This window comes from Syngnathus floridae, chromosome 3 (assembly GCF_059516105.1).
Source record: "Syngnathus floridae isolate MCC-2025c chromosome 3, RoL_Sflo_1.0, whole genome shotgun sequence".
Taxonomy (NCBI): Eukaryota; Metazoa; Chordata; class Actinopteri; order Syngnathiformes; family Syngnathidae; genus Syngnathus; species Syngnathus floridae.
The window spans coordinates 9,197,990-9,223,509 of NC_142415.1; the positions used below are offsets into that span (position 1 = coordinate 9,197,990).

The window sequence follows — 25,520 nt, forward strand, 5'->3', positions numbered from 1 at the left end:
ACTCAAATTACAAGGAAGGGGAATCCTTATGTAACAAATGAATTAGATTGCGGTACTACCAATTTCAAGCCAGACATATAATTTATGGTGGAAATAGCACATGCTAATTAACTGTTCATTTATTACTTGTGATTGGTTGATGACCAGTCCAGGGAATGCCTCGCCTCTCGCCTGGAGTCAAATGGGACAGGCTCCCACACACATATCGTGTTAATTTCTTCTGTGGTTTGGCATCCCTGCTCGAGTTAGCCAAAGGACACTGAACCCATTGTGAGCTATTGTATTTTGTTTGTGTATATTGTGCACACCTATTGCAAAGGCCTAAAGCTTAAGAACGGCTTCCAAACAATTCAAGCTTGCAGGGTGACACAGGCAACTGAGCATAAAATCAATTCAATACACTGTCTTGTTACACCATTTGTCTAGGTCATATGAATGAGCAAAATCAATAGACGACAAATATTTACTATTTGAAAATATTACTGAATTTGAATAGATTAGTTTTTGGTCAATCAAGCTTCAAACTAAGGCCGGTTGAAATATGAAAACAAAAGTCAGCATTCTAAGAGGACAACACATTTACAAACTTTTTCCATTTAATTTGAAAAAATAATTCGGATTTTAAAATGTCATCCCTAAGTGCTAAGTGCACCCCCCTACAGAATGTAAATAGATATGCACATTTTGTTCCGCACTAATTTTACCTTTACAGATCACTATCATTCATACAACTAATGAGAGCGAGCCAGAGTGTAATTTTTTTCAAGTGGAGCCAATTTTGCAATCTACGACTGAAAAAGCCTTCTGGCAGAGCAATGAATCTAGATGATCACGCTGTACAACTATCAAGCAGAGATTTTATAGTGTCGAATATTTTCATTTTACTGTCAGTCTTCAGGCAGCACAGTTGCATATTGGTTAGTGCTGCTGCCTCGCAGCAAGAGTGTTTTGAGTTTTAATCGAGGCCTTAGGGTTTTCTGTGTTGGAGTTTTGCAAGTTCTACATGTTATTGTTGGCGCTCTCTATGAGCACCACTTCTCCTCACGAGGGTCGTAGCTATCCCAACTGTCTTATGGCAACAGAGAGGGCATACTCTGAAATGGGTCACAAGCCAATCACAGGACACCAATATACGAACAACCATTCGCACTCACAATCATATCTACGGGCAATTTGGAGTGATCAGTCGGCCTACCATGCATGTTTTTGGAATGTGGGAGGAAACCTAAGTACCTGAAGGAGACCCACACAGGCACGGGGAGAACATGCAAACCACACAGGAAGGCTGGAACCCTGCACCTCTGAATTGTGAGGAAGACGTGCTAACTAGAGCATGACTGTGCTTCCCAGTATCTTTCTGGTAAAATGTAACTACACACAGTTAGGTGTGTTTTTCATTGAATAGTGAGCAGCCCAGGCCTCATTAACGCAACTGGGATGGCTCCAGCTTATATATGGCAAGTGGTGGAGCGAAATAATGGATGGTTGTTGTTTTTCTTAATTTTTTTTCATAAGCATTTCTTATGAGTTTCCTTTCTACAGCCATATTTTTTATTCTGCAGTAAACGACAGACACACACACACACACACACACACACACACACACACACACACACACACACACACACACACACACACACACTCACACACTCTATTTAGAGATTACACTTGATTTTCCACAGCCATTTCTATTTTTTTCTCTGAAGGGAGGGCTTCTCTCTGAAATCACCGAGACAAGTTTTAGTCTGACAACACTTCCATTTTAGGAATAAACAATGAGGTTTCCAAGGCTCTGTCGAAATTAATTAATCATATAACTCTGAACAGAAACGTTTAAAAAGGTATGTACGTATTTTTAAACCAAATATCCCCAAATTCTTCTCTTTGTCTGAGCAGTTAGCGTGTCGGTGTCTGGTTTGATTGACAGTAGCTGGCAGGCAACCAGATTGTTGCACAGCACTGAACAGAGACAAGGAGAAACGTGAGGCGACAGTGGGTCACCAGAAGGCGTTGTGAAGGGCCGCCCCTTCTAACAGGAACAAATATCTCTGGCAAGAACATTTGAGTGCTCTTAATGTGCCTCACCTAATTGTGACAACAACAACAGGAAGTTGGCAGTTCACTTTCCAAATGCATGTCTGTATGGTGGCGCGTCATAAATATGTGTGTTAATCGGGCTTATTTTCAAAAGACTTATTTAAAATGGCATCGATATACATACGTTCATTTACAATAGTGAACAAAAAATGAGAACTTCCATATGGGGATCTCAATGTTTTCTGACTTATTTCCCTGTCAAAAAGAAAGGATGAAGCACATAGTTTACTTGTATTTATTAGTACTGTACTATAAGTGCAACATGTACTGTTTGCAAAGTGAAAAATAGTGTTTGGATAAGACCGGGGGGCCCTATTTTCATTCCAGTGTAGCGCTTTTTTTCTCTATATTCACGTCTTGGTAGGTTTCCTTTCAGTTTGGCTCAGTATATCTGACAGATTGTGAGGCTAAAGGCCTGCAGAGTCCCAGAAGCTCAAAGGCGCATAAAGGTTCAGCCCAAGATCTACCTCTGGATACCATTGCGGTCCCTCCTCTCCCATCACCTTCTGATGGGTCCTTCACGTTTCACACATTCTGATCAAGGTCTGACACATTCTGTCAATGCTTTCTGCAGATGAAACAAACGCAGGACAACTTTGGGGCATGTTTGTGACCCCCTCCAAGTTGTGCCCTTGTGTAGTGTCATGTTGTGTTGCATTCTTTCCACTTTACTGCAGCCATCTTGGTTTCTCATTCATACCGTGACTGCGTGTCCATTGTTGTTTTTGACATCTTAAAAATCTGGCATCCACCGAAATCATTGTCACGTTTGCCGATCTTGTCCCTTAGTGCTCTGTCATGTCCATCCCATTTTGTCTGCAGTGACCTGAAACATGAATACCTATTTATAATTTATATGAATGCAGCATAGAGATGATTCCTTTCTTAAATGCTACTGAGGTTGTTTTCTGGATCGGAACTATGGGCGAAATGAAGCCTCTTTAAGCATTTGGAATGCAGTTAAGCATTTGGACATCATTAACATAAGATTATAGTGAGAAAGGCAGGTGACGCAAAAGTCTTTTCAAAGAGCTGAAAAGGGTGACTAAATAGGTCTTCTTTGCCCTTGGATATTGCTTGATTAGACAGTTGAGGTTAATCACAATGTAAAGAGGGCTACTGATTGTGGGCCAGTTTCCCAGATTGTCATTTAATCTCATTCTGGGCTCGATTCTTTCAATTGAGATAAGATTTATTGTTCTCCATAAGTGTTTTTACAAAGTTGAAAGGACAAGACAAACAAGGGCCAAGATGAACACTAAACACCATGTCTCAGTGCCATTCTCATTTATTCTTTTATATCTAATTTATTGTGGTAAGGCAAAAAAAATTTAAAAAAAAATCTGATATGAGTCTGAAATCTTAAATATGAGTGCAATGTGATCAGACACTTTGGATAACAAGATCATCTAACTGAACAACATATAATTGTAAAGCCGAATTACCGCAAATGTAAATGAAAAACGTTATGAGCATATACAAATATTATTTTTCACAAGTGAATTGAAAGCGTGATATCCACATTGGGGCACTTCAAAGAACATGTACAAACAACGGTTATCGTCTCAAAAACAAAGCATTAGGACTTGCTTGGTCAAGTTGTGTTATCTTCACTCAGGTGCTTGCCTGTGATGCAAACTTTGAGATCATGTTTGACTTTTGCTGTGAAGCACTCAGTTAGAAATAAACTATACTGGCTAATAATAACTGACAGTGTATAAGCCGCTCAAAGCAACAGTATTATCACAAAGCAAAATGTAGACTCATATGCATGACTCAAAGCGCAAGAGTTGGGTTCAGGTCGGGTTCAGGACAGACATAAGCGATCCAACACATGCAGAACTCTTAAAGTTTACAGCAAAAACAAACTCAAAAACCTAATCAGGTATTATTTGAAAATGTATTATATTTAGCAATAGGTTAACTTACTCTGCCAGGGAACCAGATTTCCAAACTGAGAGTTGAAAAGGAACCTTGCACACCTCATTAAAGTTAAAGTCCCAATGATCATCATCACACTCACATCTGGGTGTGGTGAAATTTGTCCTCTGCATTTAACCCATCCCCATGTGATTTTAATCCATCCCCTGGGGGAGAGGGGAGCAGTGAGCAGCAGCGGTGCCGCGCTCGGGAATCATTTGGTGATCTAACCCCCCAATTCCAACCCTTAATGCTGAGTGCCAAGCAGGGAGGCAATGGGTCCCATTTTTATAGTCTTTGGTATGACCCGGCCGGGGTTTGAACCCACAACCTTCCAGTCTCAGGGCGGACACTCTACTACTAGGCCACTGTAGAACTAACCATGTGCCCCCCCCCAACCAATCAGCACAATAATAATGGTGGTACTAATAAAAGATATACAATGACAAAAACTCACAAAAGTTTTACATGTTTCACTAAAAGGCACTAAAATGGATGATGAAAAAGTATTCCAATGATGGTCTCATAAAGAGACCAGAGCCATGGTTATGGCTGCATAACTCATCATAGTAATTTCATGAGACATTCTGTCTCAAACAGAATCAAGAATCTGCAAGAATAAAGAGTAATAAATGGTATCTGGATAAATCATAAAATACGCAAACTACAGCAATCTACACACCAAAATCAATTACGTCAACCAAAATATAACTTACGTTCCATTTAAAAACAGCCACATTTAAATGACGAGAGGTACTGGATATCAGCATACTGAATTATATTTTCTTCCTTAAAAAGTGGCTGGTTCCTGTTCTACAGCAGAGTAGCTGTACAGGGGCTGCATTTAAATGAAAACGACATGGTGTAACATTCACAGCATAATGCATAATTCAGACCACCACTGTGCCTTAAACGCAACTCCCCAGCTGTTACGTAGTCACACTGTGTAGTACGGCAGCCAAGTTCTCAAAGCGCAATGTTATGGTGCCACAAAGCACAATAGACTTAGCCACAGAAGGAAGCATTCTTATTATTTTGCATCTCTGTCACCAAATTGGGGGGAAAAACTGTTCCTTCTCAGCTAAGAGAGTCTCAAAAATGTTTTTTTCATCTATTCACAGTCACTAGTTGTGGTAGAGTTTTCAATTGGAAAATAGCTCCTATCATAGATTCCAGTTTTTGTTGCCATGGTGATGATTATGTTTACCTCAAACATTTGTCATTGCGTGGCGTTTCTCCACTCTGACTTTGGGAACACGGCAAAGGGTAGTAATGAAGTCCTCTTCGGAAAGATGCACTATTCAATTGAGATTGTGATGTAATTTAAAATGTATCTAAAGCAAATACTCATTTGAAACTAAATACCTTTATAAGGTCTTAACACCAGGATACCAATGCTGTTCGTTAGCCCGCATCTGATGGCATTTGACATTGCTTGTTAGCATTAAACTCAATGGCAAAGCTATGAGACTTTTTTAAAAACACATATACAGTAATCCTCTTTTGTATGCTTAGTTTGACAGTAAACTTCAATCAAGAGTGGCAGTGAACAGCAAGAATACACTTTTGAAAGAAATCTGTCAAATTACTGTTGAGTTCACAGGCACCATGATGACAATTTGGTGACAGTCGAAGTACAAAATCTGATGACACCTGTACTTGGAAAAACTCAAAAGTCCACTTGCTCGTCTGTAAAGGCATCACTGTACTACTCTTGCAGGGTTATTTCAAATGAAAGTAGCTTCTCTCGTTTAATGTAAATTATTGCGGAGAAAAAAACTCACCATGCTCACTGCTCCATACATCAGATTTTAAAAGCGAGTAGCTGCTTGACTTCAACTCGTCTAAACAAGTGTTTTGTCTGATACAATATTGAAGATCATGATGGCTTGTCTCCAAAAATTAAAAAAAAAAACATCAGCATCTATGTTGCCTCTTAAGAAAGGACCACTTATTTTGGTCAATAAATATCAGTATGACATAGACATTATATAATATCAGTGTTATTCAAGCATTACATTTCAGTATGCTGTATGCAACCAATCATTAAGTCCTCTTTGAGATTGCCTTCTCCATAAAAGGAAATGAAATATTCATCTATGCTTGAGGAAAATTTTCAACGTAATAAATGGGAACGTAACCCTCGAACAACATTAAATGGAAGCAATTGATCAAGGGTGACAGGCAGGATGGAGGCAGGGTGCACAGGGAGCACATTTTCACAATCATAAATTGGGAGAAAAAAAAAAAAAAAACTGACCAATCTTGACACTCTGTCACTTTCACTGATTTAATATCTAACAGAACATATGACCTTGCATTTATCACATGCATGGATTTGCACATTTTTTTAATTGTTTAACTAATCAACTGTCATGAGCTCATCATTTACTAAGCTTTTTTAATTGTTTAACTATTCAACTGTCATGAGGTCATCATTCAACAAGTTTTTTTTAATTGTTTAACTATTCAACTGCCATGAGGTCATCATTTACTAAGCTTTAAGCCTGCTGAATATTATAACACAGTCAATCATGGTAGTACTAGAAGGTACACAAATACTATACATTATTATAACAGTCACATCAGCGAGAGTACTTTTCTTCTGACATCTTCATACACAGTCGAGATTAAATTCAGCCTACTCAGCATTTTTGATTCGATTTTAGTTGGCATAACTTGATTAGCTGTTAATTGCTTCACACATCTGAATTCATTGTTCCGTCACACATTTATTCAGGACTTTCCTTTGATTCATTTTTGTTTGATCAAGAACAGAGACAAAGAGACAAAATCATCTTACGTGGATTGCTAAACCGGCTGAATTGCTTCTTAATCACCACACTATGTCATTTGACATTGCAATGATTCACGGGTGAAAGAATAAAGGAATTATTACAACTGCTATAAACACATGTTGACACACTGTAGGTTTCCAGAAGTTGTAACAGTAGTTGTGGCTTTTTGGATTTTAATAGTACAAAAGTGTTATGATCAAAATGTCAGTTCCATGAATGATGTTTCTCTGAGATGCAGTAACCAGCGAGTCAGTGCAGGAAATGCTGTACCTATTTTTAACCACAAACATGCACTTTTTCAGCAGGGACACATGGGAGGGTTCCAATTAGCTCACAGGAAACCCACAGAGACAAAGAAAAAAAAAAGGGATGGCTCAGAGTAAGTCTTTCCTCACACTGCTGACACACAGCACCAGAGGGAAGAGGAGTCAACATTCTTAAATTCTTTCAAAAGATCTCGGCTTTTATTACATTCAGGTATTTTTTTCATTACATTAGTAGAACTTCATTTTAGGAATGTCACGTGGACAAGCCCAGGAAGTATTTGTAGGTCACTGAGTACAGAGCGTTTTATCCAGTATTAAATCAAGACTTAGATTAAGTAATTTAGGAAATGTTAATGATTTGTGAATGCACCTTTAAAACAAAAAAAGCTTTCACAATCAAAGTTTTTATGAATACATTGTGTATCTATATACATTTGTCTTGTTTTTGACAATGAGCTTGTTCTTTCATTCACATTAACTCACATTGTTGCTTTTCATCAATGGACACCCACTTACTCATGTATTCACTTTTTGTTCTCTAACCTTTTATTCAGGCTTATTGTTAATAGACTTTATGAAACATGTTTTCATGAACTCATGGTCAACTCACCACAGTTCTCGGAAGCACACAAAAGATTCGAACATGAATTGAAGCATTACATTCGTTGTGCTAGCTGGAAATCTTAAATCCTCAAATATTATGATGCACAAAATCCCATTTGTTATAGTTGAATGCTCTTTGGCCAACTCTCCAAAACGCTGTCAATTGCAAACTGGATTTTGCTTTTGCATTTATGCATTTGTAATGAGCAATTTTGCAAGTTATTACTTTTGATTAAACGTTGCTCTTTTTTCACTCCATCACTTCTTCTTAGATACGCAAACTGGCTGTCTCTGCAATTCCAGCTGTGTGAATATAAAATGCTGGCAAACTGGACTGAAATGCTGTTTTTGCTTGTATGTCTCTTTTTGTGACTGACTGACGACCAATTCACAGTGTGGTCCGTTATTAACAAAATACCCGCAGGCTGCAACCCTGTTGCCTGCTAATTACATAATAATTCCTTTGATTTGATGGTCGCGCATTGCGAGGTCAGTTTATAATGTGAGTGATGCAAATTCTAATTTGAATGACAGCTAATCTGCTTTGTCCTTCACGGCCAAATCAGTACCATTCCTTTAAACAAGTGATGTAATGCTTTTATTTCGGCACACTTTCAGAAAGGCAAAATTCCATTATTGAATGAGAAAGCCTAAAAAGTTTTGACGTTATCTACCTTATGTCAGAGTAAATTTAATTAGGCTATTTTTGGTGGGAAATTTAAGCAGTGAGTCACACTTGCGCACGTCCATCCATCTGTTTCTTGAGCCGCTTTGGGTCACAGGTGAAATTGGAGCCCATAACATTTGATTTTGGGTGAGAGGCCGCGAGTGATACCCAAAATTGCAGGACTTGTGTACTTAAAGATGAAAAGTATGATTTTCTCCCATTTAAAAATGATGAAACAGAAGGCAGCAGTTGACGAGCCTTATGCATAATTAAAATAGCTCTTTTAGTATTCTTGTCTTCTAATTAGTCTCTATCCATCCAGTTTCCCATCAGTTTAGCGCGTGTGGAAGATTTATGGCTCACACAATGCGATACTAAAGCTGAGGCAAACGTTTACAAATCAGCCATTTGTTAGCTATGTAAAGTTATATGGAATTTTCCATCAGTGCTTAGGCAGCAATTTTACCCTGCCAAGTCTGGCTAACGAAGAGGCAAAAAACCCCATGATTGCATAAAGTCAGGAGTTGGCTGGATGGAGAATGGATTTACTGTTAGTGGCCTAACAAGTAAAACAAAAATCCTAAAAGAGGATGGTGTGGTTTTTCTTTCCATAATCCAGCAGACTTCCAGTGAAAGTTTTCCAAAATAGCAACATGGGTTGGACCAACAAAAAGGAAACTACAAAGTCCCTTGAATTGATGCAAGGATGTTTTCTAACCTCAGAGGTGGGCCTACAATGTGAGAAAAGCCAAAAACAGTTTCAGTTTTTCCAGATTTATTTCCACACTGTGTTTGAAATAAGATGTCATTGCATTTGTAAGGTCAACCACTAAACATAAAAATGGATCTTTTTAACAAGCCGGGTTTGTATTGGCAATGTGGGATGAGGACCAAACAAAACAATGTCATTTCTCCATCCTTATGTCAGTGAAAAGTTGCTTTCAAAGCCATTCACCGCCAATTAAAAAACACTTTATGTTTTTATTTATTGAAACATAAGTCCGTTTTAAAAGATGACTTTGGCCCACACATTTTTTATTGACGGGCGAAATAGTGTGCCCACGCATGATGAGAGACAAGCTGATGTAGCAAGCAACATTGACAATGTTGACTTACATAACCAAAAAGAGCACAATAATAGAAGTTAATAGGATGGAATCGTAGAATTGGCAGAGAGAGACAAGGGGCAGAAGGGCAAGATAACAAACGATCTGAAGCAGAACTATTGGAGCATGAATAATTAAAAGCTTTCCGCCGCAGTCAAAGAAATAAAGTAAATTGTGGGAGCCAGTGGGAGGATGTGTGTACAAGTGGGGAGCGAGGCAGCAGCACAGAGGGACACATTCAAGCAGTGTGGCTTGTCCCATTTACGGTATTTGCTGAAAACGAGGATATGTAAGCAAAGTTGGCAAGCACAAGTGAGCTTCGAGTGAAGGCCACCATTGCTACACTTTTAATCCTGATCTTGTTCTACATTGTTGTCGTTGGCTAAATGTCAAACTTAACTTGGAATAACAACTGGAATAACTGCTTTTCCCAGTTGCAGCAGTTAATATTTGATTGTATAGTTACTGAAAGAACCTTATTTGGAAACTTTAGCAAAGCTCACTATTAGTTCTGCATTGTTAAGATTATACCGTAATTGTGACTCGTGAGAGAAACATTCAAATTCCCGACGGTTTCATCGCTGAACATGTGATTTGTTAAAAATCAATATAAAATCATGAGTTTTGTCGCATGAATACATTTGGAAATGCTCTTACTTTGGATAGTAATAATATTCAGATAATTCATATTTTCTTGCTATTAATGTGAGTGTTCCATCCAAAGTGTACATTAAACAGATGGTTTGGCGACGCTATATCACAGGTGTCAAACTAAAGGCCCGGGGGCCAGATACGGCCCACCACATCATTTTATGTGGCCCGCGAAGACAAATTGTGCACCAAATTCGTGTGTCATTAGAATTGCAAATTGTCTTCACTTTTAATATATATATTTTTTAAAACATTTGAGTCTGATTTGAAGACGAGTTATTTGTCAGTTTGTTTAGTAGATTTTACTGTATATAATATTAGGTATAAAATGAGTTTGACACCACTGCTCTATATGGTCTGAATCCCCTTTTCACTGTCTAAACATAACTGCAAGAAGCAAACATACAAAGAAACACATGAGAAATTCTCTTTTACAAACATTTCACTCACCGAGTATAGTAATCTCGCTATAAATCTGACTTGTGAGAAGGGCAAACAAGCACATATCACAACCTCATCTCACAATGTGCAGCTTTTTACAAACAATTCATTTCCCACTAGAATTCCTAGCATTTTTACTGTGCTTCCTCCCGCTCATCATCATAAGTGGGCAAAAGCCCCATAATACATCTTGACCGTTCAAGTGTAAACTAGTCACAGCAAATGTTATTGTTTATGGCAATGCTTCTGCATCAGTCTGACCGCTGACCTCCTGTTCTGGCTGTAGGGCTCATAGCGTCAGCGTCCAGTCTTCACATGCATGGGAATTGGCACTATAGTGTTAAGATTCACAGCAACTCCTATGCACAATTACAAATCAAAGCATTTGCATGGATCGAGATGAAGTGTGTGTGGGGGGATCTCAGTCTTGGCTGCCCATGAAAGTGAGTCATCTTCATGGAAGATAGTCAAGACTCGGCATGCTGATTGGTCGAGAACCGCGTCCTCGTGCACAAATAAATGCGCGTGCATGCACACACAACGAGATACACCCGAGGCCCTTTAGTGCAAGCATTAGTCACTCCACATAAAAGCATCTCGTCACTCCAAAGCAGGGGAGCAGAGAACAAGTGGGAGACAAGGTCTGTGGAGGTCTAGTCATGGCGGCCATTTTCCAACACGTGAAGAGAAAACTGAAGACGTCTTCACCTTAGAGAGTCAAGCTCAAGTTTGCATAAGGAGACGCCTCTGATCCAGGCTCATGTTGGATCTGTGTCTCCCATTTCTACAGTGACCTTGTCTAGAACATGGCTGAAACCTGAGGCCATATGACTGTAATAGATGTTGAATCTGCATGTGACACTTACATAACCACATATTACCTATCAGCATTTAGCAGTCACAGTCGTCAAGAAAAAATTACAGTATACTTTTATTTCTATGAGTTCTCCATCTCTAAGACGTGTCGTACAATTATGATTCGCCAAAGTCAGGGATTGTCAACTGGTGGTCCGCGGCCCTCTAGTGGTCCAAGCAGTATTGCAGGTGGTCCACAAAATGGAAATGGAAAATAATTGTGACGTTTTTAAAAAATAAAATTGATTTATTACTTAGACTTTATTTATTTTCCAGCTAAATTTGTGAATAATTTACAAGTTATTTCAAATGTAGCTAAGATTCCCAAAATAGACATACAAATAAATAGCCTGTATAGGTCCATCCTCCTTTAGTGCAAAATGAAATAATATTCCGCCAAAGCAGTGGTCCCAGAGTTGCTTCTTGGTTATAATGGTGGTCCCCAGTTGAAAACCTCTGGTCAAAGTGTTGATGGACAGTGTTCCACCATGTACATTATGGACATGTTGTCATCATGCAGCTGAAATCAAGAGAAAGGTTTGGAGGCCAAAAAGATTTTTTTTTTAATAGTAGTCATCAGATACTATGGGTGATGATGTACAGGTCAATCATCTTACTATTTTGGCAAGAGCAGCCTGCCCTTAGTACCTTGGAAATAAGTTCAAATAGGTTGCATTGTACCAACCTGTATTTTTTTGTTTAACGTTTCTGTCGGCAATCAAGTGTGTCGTCCTTAATTATAATCAAATTAAGTGACATGAGCTTGTGGTAGAGATAAAATGCTAAATAAAGATTCCAGTGCCGGACTAATGAAAAAACAAATATCCCAATGACCCAAAATGTAACAAATGCTTATATAGCTAAATCATAGAGATGAACGTTTTCCCTACCAATGAATAACTTGCTGTCTGTGTAGCGTTGTCATGGAGACCGGTCCCACTTTCCACATGCTGACCCAACCAAAACACAAAGTGAAGGAACACTTCGGCCACAAAATAGAAGTCAGCTGTTGAGGGCCTATCCTACTATGTATTTAAAGTCATTTGTTGATAGTCATCATCGTTCTGTATACCCGTTACACAAGATAGTCAAATGTGACCCCTTGTCATACTTTTCCAACAAAAATGTAATAGTTTCCATTTATCTTCAAACCTCGAGCAAGTGTTATTGGGGACGTACTTTTTTTCTTGGACAAAATGTTATAATACACTTTTCAAACCTCGTTGACTTTAATAGAAAAATAACAAGAAAGAGACATTATCCAGAACAATGCATTAGATAAATCCAATGAGACAGCAATTGTGGCGAATAATAAGTTTGATCAGATTTAAACTCCTCCAAAAACTTTGGCAACATTGCTTCAGTCATTTCTTTGCCCTATTAATAACACCAATTGGAGTTATATTATATTGCAGTCACCTTTCCAACCTGTGAGGACGGTGCTTCAGTGCAATGCCAAACACAGCTAAATGTGCGGGTAGTGGCGCAATTGTAGCATAATGGCGCTCTTGGGTTTTAGTTGCTTTGAGGACTGGATGATTGCCTTCTTCCACACTAATAAGTCAAAAAAACTATACGTGTCATTTTGCATCATTAGGTACCTCAGAAACATGTGGAAACCACAATTGCCTGTCACCCTCTTTTTGACCAGCTTGGTCATATTTTGCCGTGGAATGGCTTCACATTCTTCAAGAGGGATTTATTAGAGATTGCTGAAGGTGTTTGTGGTTGTCACACTGTCACAGGGATCCTTAATCTTTTTCAAACTGAGAGCTACATCTTGGGTGATGTATGTGAAGGACTTCCTGTTAGACATTCGTCAACAACAGATTTGCTGAAATTACTTTTAGCTGTGTTACGACGAAAAAAAATATGAGATTCAAATAATATTGTCTCTGAAAATAATTGCTAACTATGATTTAACACAGTGGGAAACAGATAAATATCAATGTGAAACACTTAACACTGTTTCTATAAATCTGCAGGTGTTTACATGAGAAGTCTCCGGTGTTAGCGGGGAGGCAAATGCATTCTGACATTTTAAATCGAGACAGAAAACACAATGTATTATTGATTGATTGATTGATTGATTGATGTATTTATTGTATATAATCTATTATATAATTAGTAATTAATTAACTTACTGATCTGCTGTTAGCCACTGACAAATTTGCCTGGCAACAGTTGAATAAAGAAAGTGCAACCACTTTTTTTTTTTTTTCCATTTAAAGCACTGGAATAACATTGAAATTATAGTGTATGAATGAATGGATGGATGTTTTTATTTTGTAACACTTTTTGAAAGCGTCCTTTAGCAAGCTCAAAATAAAATCTTAAAAATGTGGGATACTGTAACTCCATCAGGAGTCAAACGCTCGTCTTCAGTATAAAGGAGACAGAGAAGCACTTCCATTACTCTTTTTTTTTTTTTTAAACGATTGGGGGGGCTGAGAAGTCTAGTAAATTTTTATTTTCATGTACCCATTAACAAAAGTGTACTACTGAATTATCTGTGTCTGTGTGTGACAGTGTAACTAATCCAGTTTTTGAGTATGTGTACTGACATACAGTAAATCTATAATTTATGCAATATTGCATTTGCCGGGGATATTTTCTTGCGAGTGATGTAAACGTCAGAACAACAATTTATTGTTCAAACTACAGGATTTAGAGCCCAACCCATTAGCATCACATCATAGAAGCATTTAAGCAGATGATTTCTCTGTTGGAGTTTGGGCAACACGACACCCAAGGCATATGTTTAATTAACAGTGCAATGTACACGTCTAGGATGAAGTAACATAGTAAAGCTGGGGATATTGTCAGATTAATGCAGCCAGTTAGAAAGAGGGGACGCAGAAGAGGAGAAATGACTCAGGTTGCTTCCTTTCAACAGAATAACATTGCTTAACTACCCAGTAGCTACAAGATGGTGTAAATTTACACTGGGCTTGTAATTCCCAGCGTGCTCTTGTCACAAATAGCTTTGAGCATTGAGTTAGCGTTGGTAATGGGAGGTGACAAATAATGTTTATTAAATTCTCAATGGCCAGACACAATCTGAAAGTTACCCTGGAGCAGTTAAGGGGCATTTTTAAACACCCACTGACTGTTTTATGGTAATTTTGGAGGTTACAATGGGAACTGATTTTGAGAGGCCAAATAAAACAAAGATATATTATTGCTCTTATTTTATTTTATTCCCCTGTATGTAAGAGCACTTGAATTCCTCATCACACAAAAGCCATTTACTGAGACAGCAAGAGCACTTCATGACCACACTAACCACCTCATTATCGGCACATACAACAAAGAAACAGTGTGAAATTGTCTCCAACAAATCTTCTCTTCATTGTCATTGGAATGTTCTGTTTTAATTAAAGGTGTTGTTGTTTCTGCTACTGAACTCCACTGCGTTATGCTATGTGCTGTTTTTGGTGATAGGTCGCAGTGAGCAGTGTACAAGCTGAAGACCACGTTCACTGTTGGATGATTTAATATGCTGTATGTAAAACAACGAGCACAAAAATGTACACACACTGCAATCCATCATACTGAGAGCTGTTTCTAATTAAAACAGCACAGTAGCCGTACACCACTTCAACATAACAATACTGCACAGCATTGTTAAATTAATACTAACACAACAATCTTTTTTAAAAGCATGTTTGAAACAGCATGCGTATTGGATATCTAAAAGGTTTATATTTTTCCTTTTTTTCCCTCAAAGTTTGTCTTTAAATCTGCTTTTTGCAGATATTTAGACATGGATTGACTGAGAAGAATCTAACGCAGGGATAAACTGAGTTAGTCCCACAAGGGATGAGAAAGCTTCGAACAACACAAATACTTCCATGAGGATAACTGCTGGGAATGTCCACTGGCAAACCTTCATCAGGCCTGATTAATGGAATAGCAAGACTCTCTAATGAGACTTTCCAGCTTTGTGACATTTCGTTCTGTTTTCTTGCCGGGTTGCTTTGGTTACCTTCAAGCAAAAGATTTGATCAGTGAGCCATGTCAGCTCATCCATAAGTAATTATGAAAAATATTCTACAATCTTCTGAGGCATTGTGATGCTTTCAAGAGTATGTCTGATTGTTTTAGACTTTTCCACAAAATCATTCTTTAATGGCTCTGTAGCAGTGAAAAAGTACAAATCTAAAAAGGTCAGTGGGTCTTTTTCACAACACATGTGCTCACTTGCACACATGGTCCCAATCACAAGCAATCAAAATGCATCTCGAAAGCAATCATTTTCAGAGATTATTATTTGCCCTTGTGGTCGTGTTACATCAGCCTCAGTGGCTATTTAGGGCAAATGAGACATTAGCAGCACATTCACCAAATGACATTGTTGAAGAAAAAATATTTAATTTAGTAGTAAAATTAGTGCCACTAAAATATTCTCAATATCTTCTGCTGTTTCGGGGTAGATTGTGTGTGTGTGTGTGCACGTGTGTGTGTGTGTGTGTGTGTGTGTGTGTGTGTGTGTGTGTGTGTGTGTGTGTGTGTGTGTGTGCGTGCGTGCGTGCGTGCATGCAGCAAGTCGGGTTTTCTGTCGTTTTGTAGGCTTATGTTTGAACTGTATATAGATCTGCTCACCATCGCAGTTTTAGTTCATCCCAAAGGTATGTTTGATCGAGTAGAGGTCAAGTTTGTACTTTGTTTTGTGCACTGGGGCATGTTGGGACAGAAAAGGTTTGTCCCCAAACTGTTTCAACAAAGTTTTGATAAACTGAGGAATTGAGATTCAAGGGTAGAACGAGGTCGAGTCCAACACCTGATTAATTAATTGATTAAGAACTGGGTAATTGCTTCAGTCACATACTGATCCTTAGCATCAGGAACAAATGAGGATTCAATGACTGGATAACTTCTACTTTGGGTGAATACGTGATAGCAATCTTTATACTAGGACCAAACAACAACGCTAATATCCGAGCAACACCATCACCAATTCAAAGCCAACACGTTTTTTTTATTTTTATTTTACTCCTAAAGTGGCTTCTCTAACATCAAAAGAAAATGGGAATTGAACAACTGTCTCTCAAAACAAGTCTGGGTTGGTTCATTTTCATCCACCTTCAGTTTCATCAGGCTTCCCTCATGGCCAACGGTCAATTCCTTTCTCTCAATGTTTTTATCTGATTAAGAAGCACATTTGTGCAGGTGAAGGATGTCGCGTGACTGTCACCTGCATGCTAATGTTGTAGGCACTACGTGCTGGAAATTCTGAGCATGGCTTCAACCATCAACAATTTTGTGTACAGTGCCTCTATAAAAGCTCAATGCAAATAAAACTAGATTATAGGATTTAAGATCACTACAAGGCTCAAAATAATCAGGTTGTCGTTGTAATTTGCGAGTCTAAATGTGCATTTCGCTCCCCATATTGACCTATTGAAAAACAAAATTGCGAGCGACCGTAAGTGACCCGGCGTGCTTATGTCACATATTGAGGATGCAGTAAAATGACATAAATGTGGTGGCACTTCAATCCGAAATGCAAAGCGGACACTGTGGCATGTAATCCTTGTAACACAGATCTAGTGCTCCACTTGTGACATTCTGACCAGCTTTTTGTTGTCCTTCATTGGAAGCTGAAAGAGTAGATAGTTGCAAAACAAATATTTACGTTCATATTTTGTAATTTTCATCATAAGTGTAGTAGGATAGTGTCAAGCCTCACATGTTCACCCTGTCATAGTGAACTTTGGATTTATCTGTGAAACAGTACACCGCCAGCTTGAGAAATTAATCATGTAGTAAAGGTTTAATGTGCTCATTATTGTAAACGCTAACATTAGCTGGAAAATTCCACACTTTTACATATTATGCTGCTTGCATAAACCTTGACTGATTACAGTTATTTTATAAAACAGTTTGGAGATTGACTAGTAGGTTCCTTATGAAATTAAGTCTTCTTAAATGTATATAATGTTTAATAGAAAACTACATTTTTTGTGGGGGCTGTGAATTGGTGAAATCTCAAAGGTGCGCTATAGTGATATTGACTCATAACTGTAAATGTGCTTGGATGTGCTGTGGTGTGGTAACAAACGCGAGCCCCCAATGTCCCTGAGCAGGTTTTTGGCTGCAGGTATGACTGTTTTCCGCAACAGTTAAATGGGCCATTTGTCAGCGGGGTCAGTGCGGACTTTCAGTGCTGGTTGTCAGCAAAATTTGGCAGTTGTTTTGTACAATAAGTTATTACAGTTTCAGAAAGCCAACTGTAGTTACAATAAACTTATACTGTAGTTGTAAACTGTGATAGTCACGCAATGAGAAGTAGGACATATGCACCCATTCCTTTTCTATACCAATTTTCTTCATCAGGATCACAGGTTAGCTGGAGTCTATGACAGGAGACTTTGAGCAGTAATTGGTTCACACCCTGGTTGCCAGCATATCCACTACATGCAGAACATCACGTGATCAAACCTGGAAATTATCATCATTGACTTTTTGTGTATGTCGCGATAATGAGACACTGGGTTGATGACGTTGTGACAAAATTTGAAGCCCAATTTCCCCACAAAAAAATATTACGGCTTTGGTGAAATGTTAAATAGATGTATATCATCACGTAAACAGGAGTGAAGCCTAAACATCAGCTCTTGTCATCTGCAGCTCTGTGGTGATGTATTAAAAAGGTGACTAGATGACATGACGAGGTTTAAACTTGCCATTGGTGTCAAGTCACGGTCCCCTTCACCATTTGCCTGAGCAAGGAAGAAATGCTTTTACACATGTATAGGCAGTTTTAAGCTTTCACTTAACCATTGCATGTCTTTGGAATGTGAGGGGGAGCCACTGAATACCCCCTAAGTACAAAGAGAACATGCAAACTCCACCCAGGACAGCCTGAGATAAGATTGGAGTCGGGAACCTCTTGACTGTGAGGCAGATGTGCTAACCACACAGTGCTCCCAGGCAAACAAGTTGTAATATTTTAGTACGGTCCATGATCAGTGGCAGGACATGGTATGTTAAAGCTCCAGGGGTGTGTGCATTTCACACTGAAATGACTAAGGTTCTCTTTCCGTGACCAGCATAAATCCTGCGCAACTCTGCAAAGGGCGTATAAGACCGTCCAACTATTCATTTTCTGAACGGCTTATCCTCACGAGGGTCGCGGGCATGCTGGAGCCTATCCCAGCGGTCTTTGGGCTGTAGGTGGGGGACACCCTGAACTGGCTGCCAGCTAATCGCAGGGCTCATGTAGACAATACTCACATTCATACAATTTAGAGTACCCAATTTACCTTCCATGCATGTTTATGGAATGCGAGAGGAAACCGGAGTACTCTGAGAAAACCCACGCAGGCATGGGGAGAACATGCAAACTCCACACAGGCCGGAGGTGGAATCAAACCCATGGCAGACACGCTAACCTGTGCATCACCATGCTAAGACCACGTTGGTAATTTTGCGGATGAACACAAGAGGGAGTGCTGCACTGCTGTGGGAGTGGTCACGACTTCATTTATGGTCAATCAAAACGCCTCCTTTCATTCCCTTTAAGTTTGCCCACCCATGCCTTATCATTCTTGTGTGGCCATCGCTGTGCCACCCAGAGGGATGATTTAGAAAATATAATACAATTATTTAGAGGGTTTGATACCCTCTCTTCACATATTTATGAATGAAAAAAGCTGCAGTCGACCAGCTGTGATGTGGTCTGAGCATGTGTAAGGTTTGGATTGAACTATTAACCGAGTAGGAGTGATGATCAACTCAGTTTTTAACATTACCATGAATGGCATTAAATGTAACACGAACTTTCTGGCAACCTTGGATGTCCTCTGACCGGCGTGGGAAAACTTCTGAGAAATTGGCATAAATAACTCAGTTTGTCACATGGCCCGGGCCATATGGTCTAAATCTGCACTGCAATCACTGTCCACGCATGTGACACTATCAAAACCATTCAGCTTTGTTGTGTGGCTCGAGATGATACAGGCTGTTTTCACACCCGGCTCAGCAGCGCAGCACTAAGAATATGCCTGACCCACTCACTTTGCTTGAAAAATATTTTGGATTGTGCCTATTGCCATAAGCCACATTACGTAAGTACTAAGTGTGAGGCACAAAGTGAAGATGGCCATGGGCCAGTAAGGCTGGGGCTGTTCCCGTGTTTGGTTTTGAATGAAAATATTGTGTATGAATAGTTCCTGTGAGAATATAAACAGTGCAAAAAGTAATTACATGCTGCCGCAGTGATTTTGTGTTGATGAGAGCTGAGTGACAAGGTGCATTGTTCGGGTGCTTGTGTTGCACTTGTAATCTTTTATGGTTATAAATGTGCTGCAGAGAGTTGTCAACATATTGGGTTGTTGTTTTTTTCAACATTGAGTGCAAATGTACATGACATTAAACATAGTATTGGCTCATGGAAAAGTGGCCTTCCTGCAAATGTGTAGACTAAAAGATTTAAATAGGTACTCAAAAAACTTTTTTTTTTCTTGAATAATGCTTTTAACAACAATTTAAAAGGTCAACTACTCTTAAAAGCATTGCCCATGAATTTAATTAAAAGGTATGGGATTAAATGAAATGCCGAGAAAATGCATTTCCCTCTCAAAGTGGATGGCTTAATTTGACATTGTGGTGGATGAGTGATCCACAACCAATTTTCATGCAGCCAGCATGGGATTGATTCCCGCTTAGCGACTATATGGGCTCTATTTTCATAGACGTACTATGAATAAATAAATTGCACATATGTTTTTGTGCAGGGGCACCTCTGTTTGGGTATTTGGCATACTGCAATATAACTCGCTGAGGGCGTTTTGTACTACACGCATCTGGCACACTTCAGGTATATAATTTGGTGACAGAAATGAGACTAGACTTTAGACCAGGTGACTGTTGGTCTACGTTGTGGTGCAGTTGGTGTAACGCTATTTTGCTGAACTTGATCCAGGTGCAGTCAGACGGATTCAGCACTCGTTATGTCATTCATGAATTTGAAATCATTTGTTCCCACCTATAGTTCTGCTATGCGATCAAGAGGATGCTATTAAAATATTTTAACAATGATATTTTGTTCAACTAATTGATTCGTACAGTGATTTTGTGGGATTGTCCCACAGTGTCACACTTATGAATGAAATACAATGACAACCACCGCACGTGTCTGTTGAGCTCTGTCTGCCTGGGCTTAGCTCAAATTCGCCACGATAAAGTTACACCTCCTGCACCACACCTTAGACCAGGTTTTATGATTTTTCTCACCAAATTGCCAGATGTGGCGGTGGGCGTGCAATCAAATAAGCAGTGCCTCAGGGCTCACTTTGCAAACGCCACATGACTAAACCCAGCAAACTGGTGACATTTGTTACCTGAGATGGGTAAAATCAGGTGGATTTTCCAGTTTCGTTTGTATTCCACAAATATAAATTACAATGACGTGTTAAGACTGGTGGGGACGCATAGAACATGTTATTGTAAAGAAAGGTTTTGACTTGACTTCTTCTTTTACGATCGTTATTGCTCAGTGGTGCTTTGGGCTGGTCTCAATGAAACGTGCGGTTCAGGAAACACCTTTAGGCGGTCAAGTAAAGCTTCACATTTTTAATGAGGTGCAAGCACCTAGCCTTGCCGGGTGTAACTTTACACAGTGCTCATCTTCACGTTTAATTGGTCAGGTTACTGCACTGACAGATTCTCCACGGTCTCTAATTTAAAAAAATGGGAGGGCTATTAGGGAAATGCTTAATCTTTTTTTAATCACACACTTTTTTAAATTTATAAATTATGTATTTTTTTCACCTTTTTTTTTGCATTCTTCTCATAATTATCGTCATCTTGCTTCCTTGCTTGCTTAGGAGAAATGACATGTGCATTAATTGCAAATTCAGTTTAATATACAAAATGTGTATTTTTTTTATAATCTTGAAATGTGGCCAATCCAAATGATACAAATATTATGCTCTTCATTAGGATCTTTAGATACCAGAAATGTTAGGATCTTAAAACACAAAAAATACAGGTCATCAATAATTCTGAGATACATAAGCGTTTGGTTTTCCTATAAAAAATATATTAAGAAAATATGAGCATGAACAAAAATGTTGCATTCATACTTTTGTATTGTATGTGACAATTTTGAGTGCTGGTAGCTTGTGTGTCACAGTCAAGCTCATTCAAATGGTTTCGATGTAACAGAATATGAAATGAAATTAATATGCCAATATCAATCAGAGGGAACCTTTATGTATTAGAAAACAAGATTTAGATCATATTTTGGATATTTGCAATTTTAAGACATGTTTAAGCAGGTCAGTTACCAGATTGAGCTTTTTCAGCTTTTTTTAGAGCTGAAATTTTGAAATAGTCCTTGATCATACATACATTTTAAAGACAGGAAAGACAAGAATGACAATGTGTAATTTTGCAATAGCACCTGTTTGGCAGAGGTAAAATTGTGCTTTTGATACAAAATGTGTGTTATAACTGATACTATTATAACTTAAGGCAAATATTTGACTGTTCATAATTTTCATTAATATTGTGAACAGGAGAAACACCAGGCTACATACCTTGGAAGACGTCCACATCCAGATGTGATAGTAATAGTCCTCTTGAGTTTAAAAAAAAAAAAAAAAAAAATTGTGCACCAAGTCCAGCTAACATGGGGAAGTTGCTCACAACCTCCTCACAAGGGGTTTCCTCAACAGAGTCTTTTTTGCTTCAATTTTCCATTTGCGTCCGTGTAAAGGGATGTTATCATTTGGAGGTGACTTACGGTAAATGTGTTTAGGGGCACTGACGTCATGTGTTGAGGCCTGTTCATTAAAAACGCGGAGGGATAAGTCCTTCCTCCGGCTGTGTTTAAATGCGTTGATTCCTGTGCTTTGCTCCCATGGCGGGTGCACATGTACAGTACAACACGATAATTTCTAGCCCTGGTTTACGTGATGACTGCTAAATGCACTGACCTTTCATCGAGCTTCACTTCATACAAGTATCAGAGAGCGAGGACATTTAGCTGAACTTTTAGGCTGTTTCAATCAGGTTTGAGGGGTCATTTTCACTGAGACTGTGTATTTTCATATTTTTAAATGATCAAATAATGTCTGCCAGCCTACAATTTTTGTTCCTAAAATTGTAAATTGAGCGCAAATTCCTCTTGAGTGCAAACAAATGGTGACTATACTGCATTAGAGTAAATTGACCATCATTACTCTTCCTGCTATTGACAGATGAAACTCATATAAAGTGCGAGTGCAGAGCCTATTTTCTATAATATCATGTGTCTAATTTGGTATAGCCAGCTAAAATTCGATGAATTAATTTGGCATCAGTTGGTCCTAATGTTGTGGGTAAGATGTGCATGGAACTATTGCGCGACCTGGTAACCATGGCGACCTTCTAAGCGCTTGTAGAGGAGGGCGGAGGGGAGCTCTTCGGCCCGTGCGTAAAACTTGTTTGGGTGACTAACTTGATATACTTCGGGTGAATTGATATTTTCTCCGGGAAAAGAAAATCAAAATAAAAATATTTGTAATCACACGTCAGTCTGAATGGATTTGGAGTTCGTACTGTTCCTTCTGCTTATGTCTGTGCCGTTCCCTTTACTGGGGCTTTTGTCCAGGCCGCACAGAGACTCCGTCACCCCTTCTTCCATCTCCATGTACTCCGCTTTGTGTCCCACCGAGGAGCCGGATGCCGAGCCTTTATAGTTGCATAAAAAGTTCGAGAAGTAGGGGAATCCCGACGGCATGCTCTCAGACACCGGTTGCGCCTGTTCCTCGTTATTGTCGGTCTCCCGGTGGTAAAAATAGTTGAAGTTGGACACTATGACCGGCACCGGTAGCGCGATGGTTAACACGCCCGCTATTGCGCACAGGGAGCCCACTATCTTGCCACCTACGGTGATGGGCTTCATGTCCCCGTAGCCCACCGTGGTCATAGTCACCACAGCCCACCAAAAGGCGTCCGGGATGCTTTTGAAGTGCGAGGTGGGCTCGTCCGCCTCGGCGAAATAAACGGCACTCGAGAAGAGGATGACGCCGATGACCAGGAAGAAGATGAGCAGGGCAAGCTCTCTCATGCTGGCGCGCAGAGTGTGGCCAAGAATCTGGAGACCTTTGGAGTGTCTGGACAATTTAAATATGCGGAAGACCCTGACCAGGCGGATTATTCTCAAAATAGCGAAGCTCATCGTCTGCTGCCCGTTTCCTTGATGCTGGGCCAGGTCCGTGCCCAGGGTTATGAAGTAAGGCAAAATGGAAACAATGTCAATGGAGTTCATGATATTTTTAAAGAACGCTGTTTTGCTGGGACACGCAAAGAAACGGACTATAATCTCAAAGGAGAACCAAATAATGCACACTGTCTCCACGATGAAAAAGGGGTCGTTGAAGGGCGTAAAACCGTGATCCGAGTGCGTGGAGTTGTGGATGGGCTGCAAGTACTCTTTGTCATCCCTGAACTCGGGCAGCGTCTCCAGGCAGAAAATGACAATGGAGATGACAATAACCAGCACGGACACCACTGCGATGCCCCTGGCCGGACTGGAGCTCTCCGGATATTCAAATAGCAACCAAAGTTGGCGCTTGAACTCGTCCTCCGGGAGAGGCTTCTCCTCCTCTTTGACGAAACCCTCATCCTCTCGGAACTTCTGTATTGCTTCCTCTCCAAGTTCATAAAACTTGACCTCCTCTGAGAAGATGTCAAAGGGAACGTTGGCAGGTCTTTTCAAGCGCCCCCCAGACTGGTAATAGTACAGAATGGCGTCAAAACTCGGTCGGTTCCGATCGAAGAAGTATTCGTTCCTCAGCGGGTCAAAGTACCGGATGCGCTTGTCGGGGTCCCCCAGGAGGGTGTCGGGGAACTGAGTGAGAGTCTTGAGCCGAGTTTCAAACTTGAGGCCCGACACGTTGATGACAACTCTTTCGCAGCAGCCCAACTCGCTGTAAACGTTTGAATATCCGGATTGAGGACGTCTGTCAGTGATCGAAACGGTTTCGTCATCATTATCATCCTCCTCATCATCATCACCATCCATGTTGCACAGAAAACTGGACCTTTGGAGTCCCTGCTCCTCATCATCATCCTCGTCCTCCTCCTCTTCTTCGGCGCCCTCTTCCTCCTCAATCATGATGTTCTCCACGGAGCCGAGTAGCGCCAGTTCGGAGTGGCGCAAGTCCCCGCCGAGAGAGGTTCGGGTGCGTCTCCACCCTCCGACGCCGCGTTGCTTTTTGCGCTCACTGAGGAGTCTCTGCTTCTCAGGATCCTGAGAGGAGGAGGAGGAAGAGGAGGAGGAGGAGGAGGGGCGCGAGGCGGTACCGCTGCCATTGGTGTTGGCGTTGCGAGACGGATGCTGGCGGTTGTTAAGGAGATGCACGCCCGATGAGGCGGAGGGGGTTGTCGTGGTGGTGGCGGTGGTGGAGGAAGAAGACCCCCCATCCGCTCCGGATCCGCTGTCGGCTGCCGCAGCTGCTGCCGCTCTGGACTGGGCCGCCTGGCGCTCCCTCTCCCGCTCCCTCTCCCGGGCGCGTGCTTGGGCATACCCGTAAGGCGGGTGGCTGTTGCACCCGCCGTCCGCACCCACCATTGCGAACTCCATTTTAAGTCAGAGGTTTCAGTCGATGAGCTAAAAAAATAAAATAAAATAAAAAGCTGGAAGGAGGCCAAATTGAAGTTGTAGACCAATCAGCTGAGCAGGGGAGCCCACCCAGTCAAATCCATCGTGCGTGTGCATTCGTTAATGATTAATAATAATCTTTTGACACAGGCCCCCAGTATTTTATGACATAATTTTTCCAGCAAAGGTGAAGGCCATGGGGGCCCGGCCTGTTACGCACACACCTGCAGCAGCAGCAGCAACAACCTTGATGTGGTCAGCATTGTGAGTCAGACACAGTATCTTTGGTGGTCTCCATCAGGTGGTTAATTTCACCACATCCGTCTTTTGATCATCCTTCCCTTGGTCACTACCGGTTGCCATTTTATGAGAGGCGTTAAAAAAAAAACGATCCTTCCTATTATTATAGGTCTGCTGACTAAGATCCTCCGACGTTGTCTGGAGCTGCAAGAAAATAGCACAAAACGATTCATTAGTGAAACAGTTCAGATTGTGCAGTGAGGAAACTTCATTGTGTTG

General features: G+C 40.2%; 1 protein-coding gene across 2 annotated transcripts in view; it reads right to left on the reverse strand.

The window, feature by feature from the left end:
- kcna4 (potassium voltage-gated channel, shaker-related subfamily, member 4) overlaps positions 1-25,520 on the reverse strand; it is a 40,110-nt gene that overhangs the window by 13,872 nt on the left and 718 nt on the right. Inside the window, exons 2-3 of one of the 2 annotated variants that reach the window (XM_088370782.1) lie at positions 21,952-25,445; positions 2,798-2,923 (exon numbers count right to left, since the gene is read on the reverse strand). In XM_088370782.1, coding sequence (XP_088226908.1) covers positions 22,920-24,983 — 2,064 coding nt within the window. In that variant the 5' untranslated portion in view covers positions 24,984-25,445 and the 3' untranslated portion in view covers positions 2,798-2,923; positions 21,952-22,919. The remainder of the gene's footprint in view (positions 1-2,797; positions 2,924-21,951; positions 25,446-25,520) is intronic. The other variant, XM_088370781.1, reaches the window with a different exon arrangement.